This window comes from Sus scrofa, chromosome 14 (assembly GCF_054392235.1).
Source record: "Sus scrofa isolate SSC_HxYL_T2T_F1_AM1 chromosome 14, Sscrofa_HxYL_maternal_Yorkshire_Landrace_v2.0, whole genome shotgun sequence".
NCBI classification, from domain to species: Eukaryota; Metazoa; Chordata; class Mammalia; order Artiodactyla; family Suidae; genus Sus; species Sus scrofa.
The window spans coordinates 53,878,983-53,902,630 of NC_139396.1; the positions used below are offsets into that span (position 1 = coordinate 53,878,983).

Sequence of the window (23,648 nt, forward strand, 5' to 3'; positions counted from 1 at the left end):
AGCAAACATTTATACCACTTCCTCTGTACCCTGTGGAAGACACACAGATGAAGGGAGCAGGAAGGCTGCCTTGGGCTTATGGTCTCGTAGTGGAGACAGCTATGAAAGGTGGAAGCTTCCTCCAGAGGAGCTATTTGCTTCTGAGCAGGGCAGGTATTCCTAAGACTGGGTTCCTGAGGCCCTGTGCTCATCCCCACCTGGTGCCATTTCCCCACATGGATCTCTCCAGACCCACCTGGAGCGCTCCACACCCTAACCCTAACCCTGTATTGCTCAATGCTCATGGCAGGTGGGGGCCCTGTTATCCCACCTTACAAAAGTGGGGCTAGGAGAGGCAAGTCACTTGTCCATGGAAGATGAGGCAGAGTTGGGACTTAAGGCTAGGACTGTCTACTTTCCAAAACCCAGGAGGAGGAGGTTGCTTGCGGTGGTCGTGCAGACCCCAGAGAGGTTTCTGAGCAGGACACTTGGCCAAAATCTGGGGAACATGTGTGTTTAGCAGGGTTCTCTGCTCCAGTTCTTCTCAGAGCCTTTAATGGACTGTTGTGCACATGATTCTCCAGGTACAAGAGGCTGCCTTCTCTTGGACAATCCCTCTTTGCATTGGTTGCCAGGAAGCTCAGATACAAATTTGTGGCAAATGAAACTCTGGTCTGTGTTCTAGCTGTTGTCTCTCTTCCCACTCTGAGTATTCCTGTAACTTGACTAAAGTTAGAGATATGACTTTGGAACAAGATGGCATTTTCTTTCTCGTGTGTGTGTGTGTTCTAAGGTTTTCTTGATACAATCAGACCTGATTAAGCCTTTCCCAGAATGATATCATGTCCATTTTCTCATTCACCCATCCAGGCAGCATCCGTTCTGGGTTCTGGCCACTGGCCGGGGGTGTGGCGACTCAATTATCCGTGACTGGGATCTTGAATTTGCTGGTCTTCATGTTACCAAAGAGGAAACCAAGGCTGTGGTGAATGCCAGGCAGATCTCCAAGGGAGTAAGCAACAGAACTAAGCTTGCCTAACCCTGGCCCTAGGCTGTGGGGCTGCTATCTTGGGGGCCTGGGTGCTGTGGCAAGAGTATGGCTTGGACCCAGACCTCCAGCCATAAACTGTACCCTACTTCCACTTCCACTGCTGTCTTTATAGGAGAGGAATGAAGGCCCCAAGCCCTGGGAGAGAGAAGACTGCTGGGGCCTGGTGTGGCCTGGGGGGTTCCAAATGGTGCGCGGTCTCTCCTCAAGGCTTTCACTTGAGGGATAAAGGCCCTTCCAGTGGACAGAGTAAGACCATTGCGAGGGCCTGGACTGCCCATACCATGGGGCCCTCTGTGCCAGGCCCAGTTTACTGCTTGGGAATGAAATGGATGCCGTCTCCCCTCCAGCTTCCTGTGGAGGAGGTGGGTGAGAGCAGGGTCTGGCCAGCTCGCAGGTACTTAACTACTGTGAGTATCAGATCTGCACAAAGAGCTGCCGCTTCCATATCTCCATCTTAGAATAAGCCCAGACTGACTCCCACAGCCTCAAGGCCCTATGGGAACCACACACTGCTATATGGCTCTTACCAGCTCCTGCCTGTTGAAAAGCTGTCTCCCTTCTAGCACAGAAGCCTGAGAATCAGGGACTGTGTGTGTTTTGTTCCTGCTGGAGCACCGGCCCCTGGAGCTCACTAAAGGCTTGGCCGGTCCCAGTCCTTCTGCCAGCGTCTTGTGGGTACCAGTGGCTATGAGGACACGGCAGCTCAGGGTACAGCTGCTACCTTGAAAGACTCTGGATGGGCCATCCCAGACCTTGAGCACATGGAGTGGCTGCAGGCTGAGGGAAGGCAAGGTCTGGTTCCAATCAGTGCTCTCATTCTCCCCAGGTAGATTCTAGGTCCAAAGCCACACCCCCAACACCATTTGGGAAAGGAGAGCCTTGGACAGGGGGTGCTGAGGCACAGCTGACCAAAACGCCTTCCAAAAGCACAGGAGAAAAGAAAGCCAGAATCAGAATTTTGCTCTCTTATACAAAAGCACATGGAACTTCCTGCCCAGTTTTAATGTCCACTGAATAGACTAACAGTCCTTTCAGGCTCACCGTACTTTCTGGCAGCTTTACGTCTCAAAACACACACAGAAGCACCCAAGTAGTTCATTGTGCTATATATAGTCACACCGAAATACATTTTATTTTAACATCAATTACATTCCATTACTTCCCTCTTATCTTACTTAAGGTATGTATGCAGGTAGGTTCTATTATGTGTCAATTTCGCTGAAGTGACACAGGAGCACTGCAACACTGTAGTGGACCCTAGCAGGCTTTCCCCATCTTGGCTGGCCTCAGACCCCAGCCTGGAAATTTAACAACAGCTGTTTATCAGTCAGGCATTTCTTTCACTTGCAAAAGTTCACCCATTCACCATATCAACCCTGTGAAAAGAGAGAGACTATTAAATATTTCTACCTTACAGATGACAAAACTAAGGCACAGAGGGCTGAGTCACTTATCCAGGGTTATACAAGAACAGGATCTAGACTGAACCTTTAGCCTGGAGAGGTAAGAGAATTAAAAAGCCCTATAAATGCACAAGCCCTACTTGAGGACAATGTCAAAGCTGGTTTACATCTGTCTTTGTTTCTTAGCCACAGCAAAGAAAGAAATGGGTTATTACCTCTGGAGTCACAGTGGCTCTAAGAAGCTAGCTTTTTGGATGCTAGAAGCTAAGAATGGGACTAGCTCTCCAGGCGTGAATGTTGCAGAGTGTAGGGGGTGACAGTCTACTGCTTGTACCACAAATACTGCAACAGTTTGGTCATTTGGGTCCCAAGCTGTGTGACTCTGAGGTGAGTCCAGGGAGCAACTGCTGGCCAGGTGGATCTGCAAGGCAGGTGGGAGGGAGGGTGCAGAAAGGAGGTGGACCTAAAGCCCCGAGTGTTTCTGGGGCTGCTGTTCAAGCCCAGCTCTGTCCTGTCACAGCACCCAGCTAGAAAGGCACCCCCTGGTCCCTCCACCCAGTCTTCCTGCATCTTGCTTTGGATTGTCCAGCTAGGGCTGTGGCCAAAGGCAGAGATGTCTGTTGCTGTGTTCTCAATCACCCCTCCAACCTGGGCAGAGCCTCTGGCATCTCCCACCCACCACAGTAGTTAGATGCACTGGCTCTGATCCTTGGCAGGCTGGGGTTCAGCCCCTGCTCAGCCTCCCGGGTTGTGCGACTCTGGGCAAGACAAATGGGCTGCTGTGAAGAGATGAAAGAGGCTGTATCACACTCAGCCAGTGTGCAGAGGGGGAGCCAGGATGAGTTTCACCATCATCTGTGCAGCAAAGGCTGGCCGTGGTGAGGAGGGGAATCCTCTCTTCACTGCCTGCCAGGTCAGCAGTTCCTCAGCTGCTGGGGGTGGAGCTGGCACAGAGAGCCCCACATTCAGAATGAAACCAGTGGCTTTACTGCTTAATCTTGGCACCCACACTGGAGGCCAGGCCCAGGGCCCGCAGCGGAACTGAAAGGGAGACTAGGCCTGGCCTCCCCTCTTAGCCTGGCCTACTTCCTCCCAGTGATCCTGTGGGCCTTGAGCCAGTGGGGAGGGTTGGGGGGACAAGGCAGGGCCAACTGCACAAGTGGGAGAAGGACTTAGTTCTCTGTACCTAACCCATTTTGCAGTCAGAAAATAGACAACGAGAGACTGGCTGACTGAAAGCTGCCAGGAGAGCAGAGGCTCTGCTTCCCGTGCTCTCAGGCACGTCTAGTGCCCGTGTAGGTGCCGTGCAAGGCTCCAGGGATCCCTGCGTCTCACATGGCTCCAAGGCTGAGAAATTGGGTCATGGAGGACATAAAAGAACTTGAAAGGTGCTAATGTCCCGGCTGGTGCAGGTCACTCAGGGTTGGGATTTACTAGTTGTGCAGCTTCTCCATGCTCGTAACCAGAGTTGCTCTCCCCAGACTGCTGTGTCCCACAACCGGGGCAGGACTAGGAGCTCCGACACCTGCCCGGGGTGGGTGGGTGGGGTCTGGACCAGAAAAGCCATTGTGCCTGGAACTCACTTTTGTTCCCTCTCCCCATCTGGTGCTGGCTTGGCAGGCGGGGGTTGTGGCACTTTCCAGGGGCACCTTGCTGTCTCCTGGCTCCAAGGAAAAGAGCTGTTAGAGGGAGAAGGGCCCCATTGGAGTTGGGTCTCCTCTGTCCACTCGCCGCATCTTGCTCCTTCCTCCATGTTCATCTTCTTTTGGTCTCTGCTGGAAGCCATCAATCATCTCCTGATCCCAGGGAAACAATCTCATCAGCCTTATCACAAGAGGATGTGGAGATGGGGGTGGTAAAGTGTGATCTCCTTTCTGCAAAAACTTCCTGCACCCTGGAACAGACATCTGCAGGGTCAGCCCATGCTCCAGCCAGGTTCAGTCAGGAGCCTTTTGCTGGTAAAAGGGTAGAGGGTCACCCCGACCCACTCTGAGCCCTGTGTGTGCTGTATGTTGTGGGAGGCTCCAGAGCCCAAGGTTTTGTGTGGCTTTCCAGCTGGTTGTAACTGGGGCCAGCCAAGCCAGACAAAAGGGCACACTGGCAGAAACACCGAGTCCATAAGCTAAGCTGCTCTGCCAATCCCCACCCCACAGCCAAATCCATGTCTGCTGGTCCTAACACCTGAAGGCAAAACAGGTTAGTTAGGTGTGTTTGGGAGCTTGAGATTCTAGGCTCTGTGGAGAGAGGTCCACTTCCTCAGGCAAATGACTTCACTTTCAAAATTTCAGTTTCTTCTTTTCATTTTTATTCTTTTTAGGGCCACACCGGTGGCATATGGAAGGTCCTAGGCTAGGAGTCGCATTGGAGCTGCAGCTGCCGACCTATGCCATGACCACAGCAACACTGGATCCAAGCTACATCTACAACCTATGCCACAGTTTGCGGCAGTGCTGGATCCTTAACCCACTGGGCAAGGCCAGGGATCGAACCCACATCCTCAAGGAGACAGGGTGGGGTTCTTAACCCACTAAGCCACAATAAGAACTCCAAGTTTCTTCTTTTTAAGTTGCGGTGATAGTATCTGCTTCCTAGGGCTGCTGTTAGGCTGGGAGAGACCTGTGCTAGTGGACAGCCAGTGGAGGGGAGGAGTGGAGCTAAAGGCAAGGTAAAGGCCTGGGGCCCCTGGCAGTCAGCCAGCACCACAGAGGGACCTGGGGTTGGATAGCCTCATGTCTGCTCTCTGGGTTTGCTGGGATGAAGGAGTCAGCAGCCAGTGTGACTGGCCAGGTTAGGGATTGGGGAGTTTTGCTCCCCCAGTGGGAAGAGAAAGATTTCAGCCAGCAAATACCTGTCAGAGCTGGAATGTCTACAGATCTAGGTGAAGCCGAGATTGGCCCTTAGCCCAAATGTTTCTGGGGAGCTCAGTGTGTGTGTGTGTGTGCGCGCGCGCGTGCGAGTACACCTTCTGCAAGCGAGAACGCGGGCACCCACTCCATCCCCAGGGTACCTGAGCTCGCACCACTCCATGCATCACTCACATGTGCTCAGCAAGCTAGGCCCCTGGAGAGACTGCGGAAAAGAGCAGAGGCCTGGGTGATCAAAGGGTCAGTGGGAACAAGCCTTGAATGTCTCCCTTGGTCTCCTAGAGTTCAAAGCCCAAGCTACAAGCAGCCTGTTCTAGCATCCAGGAGATTCGGCGATGCACACGTCTCGAGATGCCCGACAACCTCTACACCTTTGTGCTGAAGGTGAGAGACAGCTTTCCACACTCAGGGTGGGGGGAAGGAGAGTGCGGTATAGACAGACCTTGAGGGTCTCACATAGCTGTTCCTTTCTCCTTGCCAGGTGAAGGACCGGACAGACATCATCTTTGAGGTTGGAGATGAGCAGCAGCTGAATTCATGGATGGCTGAGCTTCGGGAGTGCACAGGCCAAGGGTGAGGCCCCAGACCCTAGGGCCCCCCTCCTGGCGCAGCTTTTACTGCTACTTCTGACCTACCCAGATCCTTAACCCCAGACTCTTCTCCAGCAGACTGGAGAACACAGACCCAGAGACGCACATATCCTCAGCCTTAGAGCCCAGCACGTTTAACTCTCCAAGGGGAAGCACAGATTCCCTGAACCAAGGTGAGGGGGTCAGGGCCTTTTTCCTCCAGTAACGTTGGATCCCAGCCCTAGCCCAGGACATAAGGTACCCAACAAAGGGTCACCACCACGTAACTTCTTTTCTGCCAGGTGCTTCTCCTGGGGGGTTGCTAGACCCAGCCTGCCAGAAAACAGATCATTTCCTGTCCTGCTACCCCTGGTTCCATGGCCCCATCTCCCGGGTGAAGGCAGCACAGCTGGTTCAGCTGCAGGGTCCTGATGCTCACGGAGTGTTCCTGGTCCGGCAGAGTGAGACGAGGCGTGGGGAATATGTGCTCACATTCAACTTCCAGGGCATAGCCAAGGTACAGGGTGAGGTGGGGTGGAGGGCTTCACCCTCTTCATTTTCAAGGCCCTTAGGGGTCAATGCCTGAGCCCCGGCCATCCTCTTCCTGCAGCACCTGCGCCTGTCACTGACTGAGCGGGGCCAGTGCCGAGTACAACACCTCCACTTCCCCTCGGTCATGCACATGCTCCACCACTTCCAGCGTTCACCCATCCCACTCGAGTGCGGTGCCGCCTGTGACGTCCGGCTATCCAGCTACGTGGTAGTTGTCTCCCAGCCACCAGGTGTGACCCTAATGCCCCTTGGTAAATGGGGCGGTGGCACTGGCAACCGGGTAGAGGGTGAAAGCTCACTGCAAACTCAGGGAGGCAGAGACCTCATTTTGTGTCTTTCCAACACTTGGTCCTGCTCTGTTAAGACTGACAGTGGTTTCTCTCTTGGTCACTTTTCCCCCCAGGTTCCTCCAATGCCGTCCTGTTCCCTTTCTCCCTCTCTCGCTGGGATTCAGAGCTGGGCCTTCCCCACCTTAGTGCTTCTGGCTGTCCGAGGGGGCTCGGCCCAGAGGGTCTCCCAGGCCGATCCTCTCCCCCAGAGCAGATCTTCCACCTGGTGCCTTCGCCTGAGGAACTGGCCAGCAGCCTGAGGCACCTGGAGCCTGAGCCTGCCAGTCGAGCCCGGGACTCAGACTATGAAATGGACTCCTCCTCCCGGAGCCACCTGCGGGCCATAGACAATCAGTACACACCTCTCTGACAGGCTGGGAGGAATCCCAGATGCCCCAGAGGAACATAAGCAAGCAGAGACATGAACTTGTGAATGTAATTTTCTTTCCTTCCTTCCAGAGAGAGATTTAAGGGACACTGTTAACTGTTGATTCCAGTTTGGATGTGACCCTTCTATTAGGCCTGTTAAAGGGCCTCCTATAAGTTTCATTCTCACTTGACTGTCTCCTATTGTTTACAGATGTAGTTCTTGTTCACGGATGCCACCAGCTCCTGCCCGGGGTTCCCAGGACCAGTCCCCATCAGTTTTGGAGGAGGTAGTAGGGTGAGGGCCCGAGTTGGCAGTGGAAACTTGTTCTATTTTTCACTGACACTGTCACAGCTGACAGACTTTCTACTTTGGGTGGGGGGCATCAGGAAGCCCAAAACACTAACAAGCCCTGGCTTCTCCTATAGGTTTCCCATTGTAGCTTCAGTCCACGTGGCAGGTCTGATGTACCCATGCCACAGGTGACCACACTTATCCTGCTTTGACTCGGTTTTAGGACAAAGCTCTGGCAGATGGACAAGCTAAATATCAAAATGATTTTAAACATTTTTACCTCAAATTAACTTTTCAAAGGATTCAGGTTTCAAAAATTAAACCATTGCTTATTTCATTGCACTGTCTGAATTAATACCCATGCGATTTTTGTAGTCAGAGATAGCTATGCAAACCTTCCTTGACTGGCTTCCTTGTCTAGTATGCCTCCAAAGAACAGTCACCTGTTCCTGAGAAGCCACTGTCCTTCCTAAATGTAGAGAAGTAAAAAGCGTGTCACTCTTTCAGGGAAATTCAGGCAATTACTGAAATAGGAGGGTGGCAAGGAATAGTTCCACCCTGGTGCCTTATGAATAAAAAACGATTCTGGTTTATAGTAGCTTTACAGCGAGAGTTAAACTGAGAGGTAAGGAAGGGGCAAGCAAAAAGGAAAGAAGGGCTGCTGGGCCCTTCCTAGTAAACTCTTGGCCAACAGGGCTGGCTCAGAGCCTCCAAGCATCTGAAAGTGTATTAAATTATCCCACAAAGTTTTAAGCTCATTCTTGAGCCAAAATGGAAGCTGGGAATCTGGTGCCACAGCTAATGAGAAAATCCTTTAACAGCTCGCAATTACTGTTCTGTTCTAGCTGGTTACTGCCTCATGTGATGAAGAACGTGTGTGCGTGTATACATACATAGGCACACATACCCTCAACATCCAGGGAGGTTCTGCAGTTGGATCTCCATCTATACTTGCCTTTCACAAATGATACAATTGATAGGAGGCTGGCTCCTCCCAGAACTTTCATGCAGAGGCTTGGAAACAAGGGAAGCAGTGACCCAATGGAGTCAGCTGCTCCTGGGTGCCAGCAGAGCCATTCAGTACAGCCGCCAGGCTGACCAAAGTGGCTTCTAGGAAACCAAGAGTTCAGCACAGCTTAACATTTATAGATACTTCAATCAAAGGCTAAATTTAAACCTTGGCCTGAACTAAACTGCCTATTTCTGGGGTGAGGGTTTGGTCTGTTCCCTCCAGCCATTCATTCTCTGTACACTAAGAGGTGAGAGGTCAGGCTTTAGGAGGGGCAAGAAGGTCAGCAGCCACCTCTCCCTCCCATCACTTTAAAACCCACACTCCTGGATGTTTTCAGAGATGGTAAAGCAGATCCAACCCTGATCTGCATTGGGGTCACCTGTCTTTCCTTCACTGTCCACATATCAAGTAGGTCTCTGTGAATAAGGAATGCTAAAAGCAAAATGTGAGCCAGGAGTAAGCACTATTTTGGATTTCTCAAAGAAAGTCAATGCTGACTTATCACTGGTATAGTTTTTCCCCTTGTCTGCACAGGCAAAGGGCGAGGTAGACAATGAATCAAATAAGTAAGTTCCCTCCCTCCCCTCAGAAGGGTAAACAAACATCTGGGATATGACCTCCTCAAGCCACAGCGGCACTCACTTCTTAGCCTCTTGTCATCGAGTTCTCAGGTAGTGCGGAGAGGCAAGCCAGGCACAGCAAGCAAGCACCTCTGTCCTACTGGCTACAAAGTGCAAGCTCAAACTCTGTGACCGAGTCAACAACTTCCAGATTGCTTCAGTGTAAAATGTTCACAGAGAAGAAAAACATTTCTAAATGTGTTTGAGTTACCAGGACAGCTCAAATACCTTCTGACAAAAAGCTCCCTCATGGCCTGGGAAGAAGTGACACTAAGCCAATGCCTTCTGCTAGAGCAGAGCTGGAGGTGGGGGGAGCAATGGGTTCCTAGGCTTGATATCCTCACAGGCAGTGAGGCAGCTACCCTGATGGCTGCAATCAGCCCACCACAGTCATAGCACATTCCCCCACCCTCCTTCCAGTCCCAGTGTGACCACTGCTGGCAGCAAGAAGCCAAGCCAGCAGCCTCCACTGAGAGCCCAGGCTCTGAGTGCCAAAGGACAGTAAGCCCTCTGGTTATCTCTAGTTACAGACAAGGACAGCTTTGACTGCTCCCATCATCATCCCTTCCTTCATCCGACTTTAATGAACTTTTACAAACTAACAGTCACCAGCACCAAAGAATTAAGTCAACTAACCTGCCTTGAATTTTAGACCAGCAATCCATATGGCTTTATCTGGTATAAATCTTCTGCCTTTGATCATTTCTGGACCGTGTAGGAAAAAGGAATAGCAATTATTAAAATCTTAAGCCAGAGAACACTATTTTTACATAACAGTTTCTTAACCTAAAATCAAGGCCTTGAGAACCCTTCCCTAAGGGTTGCCTGTGATTCCTTCATGCTACTGTTGAGGGCTAAGTCTCTTATTGCAAATGTGAGCGCTAATATCTCCCACAGGCTAGAGGAACTTGATAGTTTATTATCCACTGCCTCTTAACAAGGACACATCTGACATCCAGTGTTTAGCTGGAATAAGCAGCATATTGTAATGACAAAACAGAAAATGGATTCATCTTATAGGCAGAAGGTATTTGGCAAATTTTTATGTATTGTATATGTACTGTATAAGTAACTTATTCTTGAAGAATGCAAATTTTGCTATAATGTACAAACTGCTACATGTGAATTAAAAGGAAATTTTCAGAATCCTGACTTGTTGCCACAGTATTTAAAGTCTCTATAATAACTATGCTCTCTGCAAAGTACTTGGTTTTCCCTGTTTGTCCCCTTCCTAGCTTTGTACATGGCTACATATTTTCAGCCCTCTATACTTATTACAATTTGTGTGTGTGTCTGTCTCCTGCCCCCTACTGGTAAAACAGACTGATGCCTGAATTAGGACAACTTCTAGCACTCATTTGGTTCAGGAGATATTAAAAAGAAAGCTTACAGAATCAGTGGCAGGCTGAGGACGTGGAATTTCAGTGCTGCCCAACTCTGGCCAGCCTTTCTCCTTCTGAAGCAGACCTCTATCCACCAACAGAATATCTCAGTCTTGTCTTTTTCTAGAGATACCTTGAACCAGAACTAAAGGTGAAGAAGAAAAATCATTTGACAGCCAACCTTCCAGGGTATTAAGAAGCAGAGTCAGCCCTTCTGCTCAGATACTCAGTATCCTATAATGGAAAGAGCTCATACAAACACACATTAACTTGGTATCAGTTTTTAAAACTTTTTTTATTTTTTAATTTTTTTTAAAGTTTTTATTTTATATTATCTACAAAGTAAAAGTTTTCCTTTAACTTAAAAGTTGAACCACTGTAGACAGTGATCACTTCATCAAACTTGATTTATAAATAATAATCCGTCAGTTTGACGGTAAGAATTTACTGAACCTTTGTCAAGTTTAGTAAAAGGGCGTTCCAAGTCTTGATTTTTTTTTTTTTTTAAAGCGGTAATAGCAGCAAGAATCACTCTTGTTACTTCTTTTGCTAGCTGATGTGTTCATGACTTTCACGGGTCATTAAAAATAAATAACTTCCAGTTTCAGCAAGCAGAGCTGGGGTACTTGCGGGACTCAGAAACAGCGTATGGAATTATGGAACAGCCCACAAGTTCCTAAATACCTCTACTCGGTCCAAATATCTTCCACTGCAAGTGAACTGTTAGCATTCCTATTGGATGTTACAAGAAATCAACATATAATTTTTTAAAAAGAAAATAAATGAAATTCTAGTTTTCTGTGCTTCCAGTTGGTAGAAGCAGTAGAAGGGAGGAGGGAATTTGGCCTTTCGGTTCCTCCAGGGCAGCCTTACAACTGCTGTTGGTGGTGGGCTTGTACTGTAAAAAAGAAAAGTGAATATTTAAACAGAAAACTGGCAACACCACACATTAAGCCTAGTGAATCTGCAGCACATGACTGTTAACTATCCTTGTGCTAGCTGAATAAGACTCAAAAAATGCAATTCTCTTTACCACCCCCCCACCCCCACATCTGTACCAAAGGGGGAGAGGTAGGTGGGTGGGTAGAAACAAACCAGTCAGACATAAACCACTTCAGATAAAACTCCCAGAAGAGTTGTTGCTCACGGGGTACAAAAAAAGGCCTTAACATACCCCCTCCCCAAAAATAGCCAAGCACCAGTAATTGCTTTCAGAATAACAGGTTAGACTGAAATATCGCCATGGCAGCCATCAAGTATTAGAGCACAATCACGGGCATTCTCTCCCTAGCAGGGAATAGACTGGAGCTAATACTATACTCAAAACCAATCCATACACAGCACTTTCTCATCAGTAGTTGTCTCCAGAGCTACAATCAAACTCTGCCATGGTGGTAACCCCCCACATGTCAGACTGTTGGGACTCAGGAAGGAAAACACTGCCCTGTCCATCCTATGATAACAAGGAAGGCCAACTGAGTCCTAAGCATGCATCAGCTACACAGAATGCTGCTGCTGCTGCTTCTCATCAAGCCAAATCCTGTATACCATCAGAACACACACAGACTGGGCTCTCGGAAGCCTCACACCTGATACTGAGCTGATCATCACAGTCCCTACTGTGCACACTGACGGGTCTTGCTAGTTCTCAGATGCGGGGCTTGAAGCGCTGGCCCTGCCTGCCATTTGACCTGTGCGAGCAGAATGCTTTGGGGTGCCCGGCGGCCCCTGCACACACACGCCTCACCTGAAGGGTGCGTCATATAAGGGAAATGCGCTGTTGTCGAGACTGGAATGGGCTGTAGTGCACTTTGAGCGAGGGCGGCCTGGGGACCGCCGGGTGGCTGTGTCGTCATTAGCATCATTGGCGCATGGGCAGTTGGATGAGAAGGAACCATTCCTGACTGTACATGAGCCTGAAACAGAGAGCTCTTTTACGCATACAGGCAACATCTCCAGCTTAAACAACATGTCAACTGAGTTCCTTTCAGTGGGCTAGGGCTCTCAGGAAAGGGCAACAGTGGTTCAGCCCTCAGGGCCCTTTTTTTCCTCTGGGGACATTCCCTAGTGGATCATCAACTGACCTAAAGACATGTTTCACCCTTTGGCAGAGCCTGCAAGGCTGAGGGAGCAGGCACCCCAGGAGCCTGGGTAAAAGTCAGGGCTGCAATGTCCTAGCCTTCAACATTTCTGATGACTGGACTCTAGGTATGGGGCAAGGTCTTCACGAAGATAAGACCCCGATCCAAGGGCAGCTTTCTCAACTCAGTAGAAGGTTAGATGCAATGATGCTTTAGAATCTGGCTTCCAGGTGGGGCCTGAAATACTTTTACAGGTAACATCCCTTTCATGTAAGGAAGCAGATTATTATATAACAAATGGGCTGTTATCTTCTGTTCTCTTTGTTGGCTCCTCCCCTTCTGCTTCTTGACTGCTCACCAGCACACCTCAGTGAAGAATGAGTCGGCAGTGAGAAAGAGAACCTCAGGCCCCTTGACTCTGCTGAAAGATATGCTGCTAAAGCAGCAGGGGTTGCAGTTAAAGGCTCCCGTGAGGTGGGGAGGGGTGATCTGAAATTATCTGGGCCAGCCCAGTGTCCCTGTACCAAGTGATAGTGAGTTCAGCCTGGTCTCACTGTCAAGATGGAAAGGTTTTTAGTCAGCCCAAACAGCTGGATCCCAGCTCTGCAGGGATTTGGCAGAACCAGGAAAAGCCCTCGTTTCCTGCCTCCCATACTGTGCACTGTTCTAGACCACGGTAAGCCTTAAATGAAATGCTGTTCTAACTCTTCAAATGGACCCAGGACATGCCTGGGCTTCCCTGTAAATGTTAACCTTTTTGCTCTTTCAGCACAAAAACACAAAAGTGAGGTTTTAGGAACCCCAGCTTACATGTAAATTCACATAACTACTTAGCCACCAGCCTCTGCTAGCCATCGACAGGCCCCCAGGTCTCATGAAGCTCCTGATTCAGCCAAACCATGCTGGCCCACACCTGACTAAACTGGCTCCCTCCCCACCATCAAAAGCAAATCATCCACTGCAGTCCACACTATAGACCCTACACATTTGCTGGGGAGGACGCCCCCAACTTCCCAGAGCTGTGGGATTCTAGTTACAAGGTCGCCTTCTGAGATTTAGCTCCAACTGAGCAACATCTTCAGCCCCCACCATGCCAGAGCCTCAGTGGTGCATTGCTTGACAGGAAACAGAGTTCAGTGAGGCAGTCTAGCTTAGACCCGCCTAAGAGAGTTCTGTTATGAAAGCAGCAAAAAGAGACATCAAATACAGCCGATTCACCCTTAACAGCTCCAGGGAGGGCATCAAAGGACAGTATTAGAGCCCAACTTCAGTGCAGCTCCTTCTCCTCATTAAGACAATCCAACTTGGCCCTGGATTGCATTGGACTTTTGTCAGCAGCTAATGCAGACAGCAAACACACCTTTCAACCTTTACAAGCTTACACTGGAGGTGAGCTCCAAAGTGCTTCCAGGGCTGCTCTTTAAGAAAAATGGGAACAACACCTGGGAGCTTCCAGCTTCAAGTTACACTGCACCAATGTACAAGGCCAAGCCCTTTCAAGAAGTACAACATATGGTCAAAGCAGATGTATGAACAACCAGGGAAAACAAGTGGAAAGATTTCTCTGGAACTCATGTGACTAACATTCAAGCGGACAGGACCAGGGTAATCACCTCAGAGTTGAGAATTTGTGAAATCCCATCTTCTTTACCAGACTTGTGTGTCTGTGTGTGTGTATGAGAAGGGGTTGGGGGGGGGAAGGGGAGAGAGGGAGAGAGAGAGACAGAGAGAAAGACAGAGAGAAAGAATATATGTATATATACGTATATATAACAATGAAGTTATATAAACATAACAAAGCAGACACAGCAAGGAAAAGAACTAAGTTGCATTCCAGAGTCAAAGATATTTTTAAAGTCTCAATTGAGAAATGTTAAAAGACTGACTAATTAGCAACTTCACTGATCCCATTACAAAGCCACACAAACATTCATTTAGGGCCAGATCACATGTATTTGAGCAGGAAAAGGGAGACAAGCAAATGGTATCACACACAAGGTTTCCTAGCTTGAAGAGCATCTGGCTCTTTGCTGTTTATCTGATAACCTTCATATTCTACTTGGTCTTCACAGAAAGTTGGCTAAAGCAGGTTTACCTGAGGTACATGGGCCATGTGGGGTGGATTGGTGTATGCCGGCTGAACATGAGAAGGATGGATCGTGAAGACAGTCTGTTGTGCTGTTGGGAAGCTATTCTGTGGCGACTGCGTATTGGAGGCAGGTGTCATGGAAGGTGGGGTTGGAGCGAGCCCTGCATGGTAAATGGCTGACTGCTGTTGTGGACTGGCCAGATGGAGAGCCTGGGCAGCCTGGTGCTGATGGTGCTGCAAAATGACAAAAGACTTGAGAAAATCACTTTCTTTAAAGAAAAGCAGTTAAGCGTCACACACAAAGCTGAGTTTTACACATGAAAACAGGCTCCACTCAGGCCCATCCTTATAAAAGGAGGGGCAATGGCAAGTACAAGAGAAAGTACAGAGTGGTAAGAGCAGGCTGGGGTGAGAGGCCTCTCAGAGACATCCCTTTCTGGGGGGGAAAAGCCTGATTCTCAGCCTACACTCCCTCAACCAAGTGGTGGTAAAATAAGACTATTGCCCCAGGGAACTGATCCATATCAAAGAGCTCCCTAAGTGTCCTGCTAACAACATGATAGGAGTTTGGATTGTGACTCAGAAGTAACAATTAGGATCCATGAGGATGCAGGTTCAATCCCTGGCCTTGCTCCGAGGATTAAGGATCTTGTGTTGCCATGAGCTGTGATGTAGGTCACAGATGTGGCTTAGACCTGGCATTGCTGTGGTAGGCTGGCAGCTGCAGCTCCGATTCAACCCCCAGGCTGGGAACTTCCATATGCCAAGGTGCGGCCCTGAAAAAAAGAAGCAAAAACAAACAAACAAACATGATTACAAAAGCTAACAAGAAAAACAACAAACAAACAAAAAAAACCCCCAAAAAACCAACCCCACACCTCATCATATAAACATTAGGAATTAAATTTTTAAAAAGTCCCAAGCAAATTCCTTACTTTATGTTAAATTAGATTTTTCAGTGTTGGTAAGCTTCCAGAACTTAACCAATCACCTTATTCTCAATATGTGACTTAAACCCTAGGGACGCAGCCTGCAAAGCTATACGCTGCTAGGTATTTTGATCACGTGGTACCCAGCATCTTGTCTGACACTAAAAAAACACTCAGCAAATATTATGAGGAAGCTCTGGTGAAGACCTCTGAGTTCCTCCTTACCTGAACAGGACTGGGTGCAGGATGGCTTCCACCATGCTGGTTCTGCTGCTGTCCAGTGGGAGTAGCTGAAGGCTGAGGATGTGGAGTATGTGGGTGCAGGGTAGCATTAGGGTGCGCATACTGTTGAGCAAGGGAGCCAGTGGAAACTAAAGTGAAAGAAAGAGGAGTGTGTATAACAGACGTGTGTGATGATCTTGATCACTCCTCTATGCCTTGACAACTCTCAGTTGATCAACTGAGCTGTTCTGATGCTCAATGCCAATCTCTATATCCAACTCCATTTAAACCATCCATTTCTTGAAAAAATAAATGTGAAGTTACTGCTTACCAACCAGACTAGAATTTTATTCACATTAACACAGCTGTACACATTATATCAAAATCTAATTAGCTTTAATTTACTTTTAAAAGAGTCACTGGGTTTTTGTGAAAAGGCAGCTTAAAAGCATAAACAGAACTATTCAATCGCACACATACACATACTTTAGGTCAAGGCCATCATCTGGCTAACCTCACCATGATACTGCCCTGCAGCTGGCACAGTGATCTGTGGGCACAGATTTTTACCAAAGCTGGAGTAAGGGGCTGGATAAGGTGTGTGGCAAGGTCAGGGCTCTATCTTCAGGGCCAAATGACCACAATCTCTCTCAGCTGATAGCAGAAGCAACTCAGTTTGCTCCCTGGGCTTCCTTGCTCAAGGATCTTTCATCTTTGCTTTATAAAATCTAGTAAATAGGATTACCTAAACTACTGTAGAAAAACTAACTCCCTTCAAAGCATTCCAGCCTTTAGAAAGAATTTCACTAGCCAGAGTAACCTCAAAAGAAATATGATGGGCTAGTTTTAGTAAAAATATGTTCATTAAAGATAAGAACCCAAAGCCAATTTTTTGTGAATCTCAGCACAGATCATATTTTGGCACAAAACAGGGAAACCAGGTATAAACTCATTTGTTTACATCTTCTAAAAGAGCAATTTAAGAATCAGAAGCGGCGTTCCCGTGGTGGTGCAGTGGTTAACGAATTCGACTAGGAACCATGAGGTTGCGGGTTCGATCCCTGGCCTTGCTCAGTGGGTTACGGATCTGGCATTGCCGTGAGCTGTGGTGTAGGTCACAGACACGGCTCGGATCTCATGTTGCTGTGGCTCTGGCATAGGCCAGTGGCTACAGCTCCAATTAGCCCCTTAGCCTGGGAACCTCCATATGCCGCAGGAGTGGCTCAAGAAAAGGCAAAAAGACAAAAAAAAAAAAAAAAGAATCAGAAGCAGAAGATGGGTTCACTGTTCCCAATGACTGCTGACAGCAAACTGATGTGGCAATGAGACATTATCTCTTGGAAGTCAGCATATGACTTTTGGCCTTCTCTCAAATTAATTCTAAAAACCCTGACAGGATAGGCCCATACACAGAAACTGCTCCAAAATAGTTCCTCATGTTCTTCATATGACGTGTTAGCAGATACATATAGGAGGCTGATGGGGAGAAGCAGACACCACTTTGGAATCAGGTACCCTAATCCAGCAGTCTAAAAGGCAAGGTTTCTGAGATTCACCAGCATTAATGATTCTGAGTGTATCCCATGTAAATGTTATGCAATGTTATACACATGAAACAATTCTATAATGCTTGACATTGTAGGGCCAAGAGCCACCACATTTCAGCCAAAGTGGTCACCTCCCGAACTGCATATTTATCCTTCAGAGAGGGAAGGGTGAAGCAGAGCCAGTGCTAGGATCACCGGTGCATCCACTGCCAATACCACGGGGGGCATTAAGATTATGTTAACACCCAGACTGGATTAAACAAAACACTTTTGTTTATACACAGGGAAATTCCCCTAACTCTAACAGTTAACATACACTGAAACATATTAACAAGGAAAATTGACAATGTATTCCCTGGGTGTTTTTTAAGAAGTAGGTGACTGTTTTCTGGGATGTGGGCAAAATAATGTACTAATAACTACTTTCTTTAGCTTCACAGTTCCATGAATCTATGAAAGCAGTCAGTGCTTTTCCCCTAATTCATTGGCTTATTAAAAGGCTATTCTTTAACACCATTAACTTCAAGATTCCCTCCAAATTATCTAGGCACTGACTTAGTCTAGAAGACTTGACATAGGAGTTCCCGTCATGGCACAGTGGTTAACGAATACGACTAGAAACCATGAGGTTGTGGGTTTGATCCTTGGCCTTGCTCAGTGGGTTAACGATCTGGTGTTGCCGTGAGCTGTGTGTGGTGTAGGTCGCAGACGCGGCTCGGATTCCGCGTTGCTATGCCTCTGGCGTAGGCTGGCAGCTACAGCTCTGATTAGACCCCTAGCCTGGGAACCTCCATATGATGCAGGAGCGGCCCAAGAAATTGCAAAAAGACCAAAAAAAAAAAAAAAAAAAGACTTGACATAAACTTTGTACCTTTGTTCTTGTAAAAATCTTACATTTATTGTCAAATTTATTTTTAAATAATTAGAACAGGTACATGCAGCTAGGGGCTACTGATTAGATTGAACAATTTGTGGCACATTTCCATCCTCACAGAAAGTTCTATAGGATAGCGATGTCTAGAGTCACTCATGATCCCTTATTTTCAAACCATTAGCATTAACACCCTCCCCACCATACCGAGTTCCCATTGCGGCTCAGTGGTTGACGAATCCAACTAGGAACCATGAGGCTGGTTGATCCCTGGCCTCGATCAGTGTTGCTGTGAGCTGTGGTGTGGGTTGTGGATGTGGCGCGGATCCCGCATTGCTGTGGCTCTGGTGTAGGCTGGCAGCTGCAGCTCTGACTGAACCCCTGGACTGGGAACCTCCATATGCCGCGAGTGTGGCCCTAAAGACAAAAAACAAAAACAAACAAAAAAATCGTCCCTTCCATAAATTCTCAAATGTTTCATTTGTAATAAGTCTGTCTAGGGGAAAGCAATTCCCAAATCCAAATTCTATTTATGAGGTTTCATAAGGACAGAGCATAGAATCCCAAAGTTTCTATTTATTTAACCTTATTTACTCAAAATTTTTTACTAAAAAGTTTTAAATTTCACTTTTAATTATCTTTTAAACAAGGTATAAGGAAATAAAAAGTAACAATAATAAACTCTAGCTGGGCGCAATTTTATTAATTTTCACACACAAAAAAGCATTAACATCACAAAGAGATTATGCCCATGAAGTCTCATAATTGTTACTCATCAATTAGAAAAATGTTAAAATCCTGAAATCTGAAAATTAAAGATGTACTTTCTACTGTGCATTTTAAAAAGGCATTTCTGTGATAGTTTACCAATGCCGAAAGGCCATAGAATATTCTAGTCTATACTTCATTTGCATTCATAGCACAAATACTTAAGAAATCCAAGCTGAATGCAGCTACATAGGCTTTTGTTTTTAGAAAACCATCCCTTCCCTACCCAAACACCAGTAAACTACAATGCATCATAAGAAAAAAATAAACAAATATAAACATACATTATAAGCTGCAAATAAACTGTAAGGATATTTGATTAGAAATATCTTCCTTTTTCATCACCTTGCTTAAAACAGGTCGGCTAAGCAAGTACCTGATCCGGGAATTCTTTTCCCCCTTCACATATGAAAACTGAGTTGTTACCTAGGAAAAATGCGGAATTTTTTTTTTTTTCTTTTTTGGCCACCCTGTGGCACAAGGAGTTCCCAGGCCAGGGATCAGATTCCAAGTTTAAGTTGCAACCTCAGCCGCAGCTGTAGCAACACCAGATCTTTAACCCAACGGTGCCAGACCTGGCATCGAACCTGTGTCCCAGAGCTCCCAAGAGGCCAATGATCCTGTTGTGCCATGGCAGGAACTCCAAAATGTGGAACCTATACTTTAATATTATTAACAACAAAAATATAGTTTGATGCCTTGAAAGTCCCATTAAGTACGAGACAAAGAAAGGTGGAACAGGAGGGATAGGGAATTCCTGCTGTAGCACAACAGGATCAGTGGTGTCTCTGGAGTGCTGGACACAGGTTTGATCCCTGGCCTGGCTCAGTGGGTTAAGGATCCCTCATTGCCACAGCTGTGGTGGAGGTCACAACTACGGCTTGGATCTGATCCCTGACCTGGGAATTCCATATGCTGTGGGGCAGCCAAAAAAAAAAAAACAAAAAAAAAAACAAAAAAAAACCAAAAAACCAAACCGCTTGGGGGAAAGGTTGGAAGGGGAGAAAGACAAAAGAAAAGAACCAAGACAGAGTAAATGAGGGAAAAAAAATCTAAGAGAATTAGGGAAAGGGGGAAGTGGAGAGTGAAAGGCAGTAAATTGTGCTTTCTAGAGCTAAGTCTATATCATTTAACTGCTTTTATTATAACTGCTCATTAATTTAACTAAAGATTCCAGAGAGGTTAAAAATAAAGTGATTTTTCCTAATAATTCTGATTTAGCTATTCATCAAACTTCTATGCATAAAACTTGCCTTCACAAAATCTGAATTAGGGCAAACTAATCAAACAAATAACAATTTTGGGGGGGTCAGAACTGATCCCAGAAATTTCCCACTCACCATGTTCCTTGACATTAAAGTTTAAAACTCCTAATTATGTGATTTGTCAGTTCCTCAAAACACTAACCACAGCCCCAAAATAGTTTCCTAAGCCATGATCTTACTGAAGACAATTTAGTCCACAAGGCTATGGGTTTAATTTGTAACTACGTTTTGTCATTTTTGACCTTGGACACACAAGTCATGAGAGATTGCCAGCATGGTAAAACTTTCCAATTGAAACACAACAAAATTTCCCAACTTTTAAATCTGATGTTAAAGTCAGAAGAAAAGGAAATAAAGGTACTCATTAAAGAGGGAGTGAAAGGCAACTAGACCGAACAAACCAGGACAAAATTCGTACAAGGGGGTGGGAATAAGGGTATGAAGCAACAAATTCAATTATAAATAATAGTCTCACTGTTAGTTTCTTTTAAAAAGTACTAATACTCCCTTTTAGGAAAAGTTGAGCTAAGACAGTTAATGTTTAGGTATGATGATTAAGGACCTTTTAGCTACTTACCAGGAAACTGACTCCAAAACTACCAACAGAGACAGTAAGATGGTGAGGATAACTACATTTGAGACCTCAACTGGAGAACATAATAAAGGCACCGATACTGTCTTTTACATACTATATCACATACAGAGTTTCCTTTTAACAGTCATATATACAGCAAGACTCCTTTTTAAAGAGCATCTATTAAAGGATTAAATTTGTTAACATTTCTTAGCACCAAATAAATAATATGTACACACTTATTTTTGGATACCAAGTCAAGGCACAATTAATGAAAATTTAAGTCAAAATGTTTTCTAAATGCTTTTTAAAATTTGGCATCTAGTAGACTGACACACTGAGTCATCCTAAAATCATTTAAAATGTAGTGTCCAACATAAAATTTTAATCCTCACTATCCCCTAAAATATAGGATTTTACATAAATTGACACATATTATACTTTTATACATTTCTAAAGGATTTCTGCAAGTTAGTAACTTTCCTATCCAAATACCAAAAGTCCGTGAATAAGCCTTATTTAAAAACTGCCCTACAAATAGAGAAAACACACCTTACTGGTTCATTTCCAAAAGAAATCCCTGCTCAGACTTTCTCCATTTAGGAGCAATCATTTACCTATCCACTGGTGGTAAGAAAAGGCTGGTAGTGCCAAAGATAATCTCAGGTAGTTGTGCTTGGTCATGCTTTCCTGCTTAAGCTCAAGACATCTGTGAAGTGTCTGCTACCTGAATATTTAAAACCTGTAGTCATGCAAAGACTGAAAATACTGAACCATATCTCCCCTATATTTCAATTCTCTTCAATTAAAAATCATTGTGATTCTTTTTCTTATCAGGATATTAAAAAAACCCTAATTTTTAAGCTTGCACTTGTTTTGTTTAAAAAAAAAAAAAAAAAAGGTTGTTTGGGGAAAGTTTCTCTGAACAAGGAAAGTATCAGGCATTTCCAAAATAGTCACATGTTTGCTTGGTATGCAAAAATTAATTTCTGAAACAACTCAATTTTTACATCAACTCCAGCTTTCTTAAGCTGGGTTATATTTCCTTTTTAAAAACTCAATTATTTTCAGATATACATATTTTTAATGATTTTGTCTGGCACAAGAAAAATATTGCTCAACAAGTCTACTCCCTTAACATGTATTCTTTAAAAAGTGTTTTACTGTTCAATTAAAATTAGTATAAAAAACCCAACTCACTGGCAAAGTAGAAAGAAGGGCTTGTCTCCTTGTTGTATGGTAATTTAGGACATGCTGAATTTGGGAAATAGAAAGGTTAATTAGCCTTTTGAGGTGTGCATTTTCCTAGTTTTCTGGAAAGGTTGACATATTTAGTAATTTCTTCTTGTATTCATGCATAATTCATTTTCTTATTTTACAAGATATGACAAGCACTGTAAACATTGCTGCAAAATTAAATAATATAGGGTTGAAGCAAAAGACACTTTTCTTCTGCACAGGGGTGTCAAGTTCCACATGCTCTCTTGCTTAAATGAAAGGAATAAAATTATTATCTAATAGAAAGACCAACATTGCATTCCACTGAACAACCTTGATATAAATAAAATGATATTTACCAAGTTTAATTCAAAAGATTTTATCAATTTTGCAAATCATTATTAATAGAAATGTCATTCTGTAAAGTGTTTATTAGGCATCTGATACAGGATCCAAAAATTCAGAAACATAATAATAACAATATTAAACAAAGGTATGATTTAATTTTTTATCAAAATATCTATATAAAGAGGGGTGTGTGTGTGTGCATGTGTTGGAAGGAAATGCACCAAAATGTTAAAGGTAGTTAGCTGGTCAAGTAGAAGATTAAATGCATTTAAAATTTTTGCCTTATCTTCATTAAACTACCAAAAATAAATTTAAAAAGGATTCTGGATTTTAACTCTTCCTGATGGTTTCAGTTCGAAGAGAAAGTTTCATTATTACTATTTCTGGAAGGAAAAATACCACTGCCATGAAACGAAATTAGATAAATTAGAAGAGATGTAAGGAAACAAGTAACTTAGGAGGAAGAGGGCAGAGGCGATGATGAAATGAGATTAAGGACAAAGAGACGAAGTTTGTGATCAAAGTCCTTCCTAAGATAGCTAGAAAGCGAACAAGGACAATAGTTACTTAGAATGTGTATTATATATATCTCCTAGTAAATGTTCACTGCTTTGTTAGAATATTTATAGTAAATATACCAAAAACTTTAAAAATGATACTCAACATTTTATTTTACAGTCATTTCAAAGGCTTTTGCTATGGCCATAACAATGAATGACAAAAAGGTGACATACAATAGTCATTACTATCTGGATGCACGTTCTTCTGTTTTTTTCTTTTTTGTTTTTTTACAGCTGCAACCCACGGCATATGGAAGTTCCCAGGCTAGGGGTCGAATTGGAGCTGTAGCTACTGGCCTACACCACAGCCACAGCAATGCAGGATCCAAGCTGCATCTGCAACCTATACCACAGCTCACAGCAATGCCGGATCCTTAACCCTCTTGAGCAAGGCCAGGAATTAAACCTGAATCCTCACGAATGCTAGTAAGATTCGTTTTGGTGAGCCACAATGGGAACTCCCACATTCTTCTGTTTCCATAAAAAGTTTAAAAAATACATATGGAATGTAGCTTAAAAATAATTGACACTCAAAATATTGATTCCTTTGGTAACATAAACTGTTCAAAGGAAATGAGTATAAAATCAGCATTTCTATGCAAGTTTTGCCTTACAGTTTAAAATGCGTCCATGCTTGGTGTAATTAGATTTGGAAGATCTAGTAAGTGAAATAAATTACTGAAGAATTAATGAACTTGCTATAGGAGATTAAATTATGGCTTATTGTGGCAAGAACAAAATAATTCATTTTCTA

At 45.1% G+C, this 23,648-nt stretch overlaps 2 protein-coding genes across 54 annotated transcripts in view; one reads left to right on the top strand and one right to left on the bottom strand.

Moving 5' to 3' along the window:
* SH2B3 (SH2B adaptor protein 3) overlaps positions 1–10,192 on the top strand; it is a 41,317-nt gene extending 31,125 nt beyond the window's left edge. For 2 of the 4 annotated variants that reach the window (XM_005670660.4, XM_084996233.1), the window contains 6 exons: positions 5,580–5,681; positions 5,779–5,870; positions 5,963–6,060; positions 6,169–6,383; positions 6,477–6,648; positions 6,822–10,192. In XM_005670660.4, coding sequence (XP_005670717.1) covers positions 5,580–5,681; positions 5,779–5,870; positions 5,963–6,060; positions 6,169–6,383; positions 6,477–6,648; positions 6,822–7,117 — 975 coding nt within the window. In that variant the 3' untranslated portion in view covers positions 7,118–10,192. The remainder of the gene's footprint in view (positions 1–5,579; positions 5,682–5,778; positions 5,871–5,962; positions 6,061–6,168; positions 6,384–6,476; positions 6,649–6,821) is intronic. The other 2 variants (XM_001929523.6, XM_084996234.1) reach the window with 1 other exon arrangement.
* Positions 2,125–23,648, bottom strand: part of ATXN2 (ataxin 2) — a 115,208-nt gene continuing 93,684 nt past the window's right edge. For 8 of the 50 annotated variants that reach the window (XM_084996083.1, XM_084996082.1, XM_084996065.1 and 5 more), the window contains 7 exons: positions 21,969–22,022; positions 15,747–15,892; positions 14,599–14,826; positions 12,170–12,338; positions 10,431–11,320; positions 9,677–9,745; positions 2,125–2,406 (listed from right to left, as the gene is read on the bottom strand). In XM_084996083.1, the coding sequence (XP_084852209.1) occupies positions 11,292–11,320; positions 12,170–12,338; positions 14,599–14,826; positions 15,747–15,892; positions 21,969–22,022 (626 nt within the window). In that variant the 3' untranslated portion in view covers positions 2,125–2,406; positions 9,677–9,745; positions 10,431–11,291. Of the gene's footprint in view, positions 2,407–4,016; positions 4,230–4,721; positions 9,746–10,430; positions 11,321–12,169; positions 12,339–14,598; positions 14,827–15,746; positions 15,893–21,968; positions 22,023–23,648 lie in introns of those variants that run through there. The other 42 variants (XM_084996073.1, XM_084996072.1, XM_084996069.1 and 39 more) reach the window with 11 other exon arrangements.